Source organism: Wasmannia auropunctata, unplaced genomic scaffold, assembly GCF_000956235.1.
Source record: "Wasmannia auropunctata unplaced genomic scaffold, wasmannia.A_1.0 LD336049.1, whole genome shotgun sequence".
NCBI classification, from domain to species: Eukaryota; Metazoa; Arthropoda; class Insecta; order Hymenoptera; family Formicidae; genus Wasmannia; species Wasmannia auropunctata.
In genome coordinates, this window is record NW_012026841.1 from 64,845 (window position 1) to 67,205 (window position 2,361).

The 2,361-nt window shown below is 34.4% G+C and overlaps 1 protein-coding gene across 1 annotated transcript in view; it reads right to left on the reverse strand.

Moving 5' to 3' along the window:
* Positions 1–202: 202 nt before the first annotated feature.
* The window catches only part of LOC105451620, a 7,291-nt gene continuing 5,132 nt past the window's right edge, over positions 203–2,361 (reverse strand). Inside the window, exons 2-5 of the mRNA XM_011692192.1 lie at positions 1,634–1,766; positions 1,359–1,498; positions 723–1,275; positions 203–599 (exon numbers count right to left, since the gene is read on the reverse strand). Of these exons, the coding sequence (XP_011690494.1) occupies positions 203–599; positions 723–1,275; positions 1,359–1,498; positions 1,634–1,766 (1,223 nt within the window). The remainder of the gene's footprint in view (positions 600–722; positions 1,276–1,358; positions 1,499–1,633; positions 1,767–2,361) is intronic.

Consider the following 2,361-nt stretch of genomic DNA (forward strand, 5'->3'; position numbering starts at 1 on the left):
TGTGCTCTTCCAATTTATAATATGGAATTTCCATAAATTGTTATTGATATTCTGACGCTTTACGTGATAAAAGATATTTAGATATGTATTGACAATAAAAATGATGTTAAACAAAGATTATATTTTTTATCAAACTTTTTATTCCTTTCCTTGCCTTACATTAAATAAATTTCTTTTTTTTTCTTTTAAATTTATTGTATATTTAAGATGCATTTTGACCAAGTACGACTCGCTCTTGCCACGGTACAGCCCCAGGCCTATTAAAATATTCAGTCCAAGTGTCTCGAAGAAGGCGAGCATCAGTTGCATGGTGGTTTCCACCTTGATGACACAATTGAGCTAAGCCATTAGTTGATTCCAGTCTCCATTCACCAAATCTCATATGACCTGTTAATATATCTTCTTCATCGAGGAAATCTGGTGGAGTGTACATAGCACAACCTATAGCTTGACTGCGCAACATATTATGCAAACAACAGCAGGTCATTGTAATTCTAATTGCATCATCAGGGTCATATCTCATAGCTGTCCGAAAAATCTGAAATCTTGGACCTAGTACACCAAATGCATTTTCTGAACAGCGTCTAGCACGTGATAGTCTATAAAAATAATATAGCACATAAATTCTATAATTAACACTAGTATTTATAATAATTTGCCAATTTTTATGGAATTTGATAAGTTTAATACAGATCATAATGTAGATTATATTTAGATCATACCTATAATTAAAAATTCTTCTGTCTAGCCGATTGCGACATTGATCTTTTGGATATGGAATGAGTAACTTCGTTGTGAGAGGGAAAATCTCATCGCCAACTAATACATACGGAAAATTGGTGTTACATTCTGGTAATGGAGATGGTTGAGGCAAAGAAAGATTATTACTGTTCAAGTGAGATTTGAAGCTACACTTGTTCCATATATGAGAGTCACTCAATCTCCCATTACAGCCTAAATCAATATATATAAATCTCAAATGCGCATCAACGACAGCCAATAATACAACACTCGCAAAATCTTTGTAATTGTAATAAGCTGATCCCGATTTGAAAGGAAGATCTATTCGGATATGTTTTCCATCCATTGCACCGATGCAATGATGAAAATTCCACCTCTGTCCAAAGTCGTAAGAAATACAGTTCCATTCTTCTGCAGATCTTGGCATACGAAGAAACTCATCTTTTAAAGTAGTGATCAATGCTGCACATACTTCTTTTATTATTGCCGATATTGTACTTTGACCAATTCTAAATTGTAGGCTAAGTGATTCTCCTTTAAATTAGAACAGTTATTTAATTATTTTATAAAAAAATATATATGTATTAATTATATCACATTTGCTTAAGATATCATACCAGTAGCCAGATGACGCAAGGTGACAGAGAGTCTTTCAGCAGGAGATATACTTTCTCTTAAATGAGTTTCTTTTTTTTTAACAATAGGAGTTATTTTTTTAACAAGATATTCAAAGATATCAGCGTTCATGCGTAGACATCTATAAATATATAAATATAAAGTATTATTGTTTTCAAATCAAACTAATTATCTGTTGTACTCACTTTTTTTAGAATCATTTATTATATTTATTATATCTATATTAGTTATTTAATAAATACAAATTGTATCTTACCTTCGAAATCGGTTCGGATCTTCAAGAGAAAGTTCTAAAAATAAGTTGTGATGCATACCACTAAACTTTCTTCGCAATAAATACGGCTTAGTCCACACAGAACGTCTTAATTTATGTTTTTCCTGCTTAGCTGCTACAAGAAATAGTAGACACGCACGTACAAATCTACGTTTTCGTTCTTTTATAATAAATTCAATGATTGTTGACATGGTTATAATTCAATGTAGAAAAGCAGAAGATAAAGGTTATCAAAGCCGGTACAGCCAATCTATAGTGTGATTGATCAATCTGCAACTGTTAACCGTAATCCTAACCGCAACCGAGCCTGCAACCTGTAGTGTGATTACGCCTTAACTCCATCCGCTCGGCCGCCGCGCCGCTGCCGCCGCCGCCGCCACCGCCGCTGATGAAAATTTCAACTTTCCGTAAACATACTCTCACACATATACACACGAGTAGGTATACTAGGCGGTTTCTGGACCAAATGTAGGTCAAGGTCAAGGGTGGGGGGGAATGTAGGTCAAGGAGGAAGGATGGGGAGAATGTAGGTCAAGGAGAAAGGGTAGGGGGAATGTAGGTCAAGGGGGATTAATTAATTAATTAATTAAACAATAATCGATTGAATCATCAATTAATTGATAACAATTAATTGATAACAATTAATTTTTTATCAATTATATTTTTCGTGGACCGCTGCCGCCACGTGCGCGGTGACGCCATTTTAAACA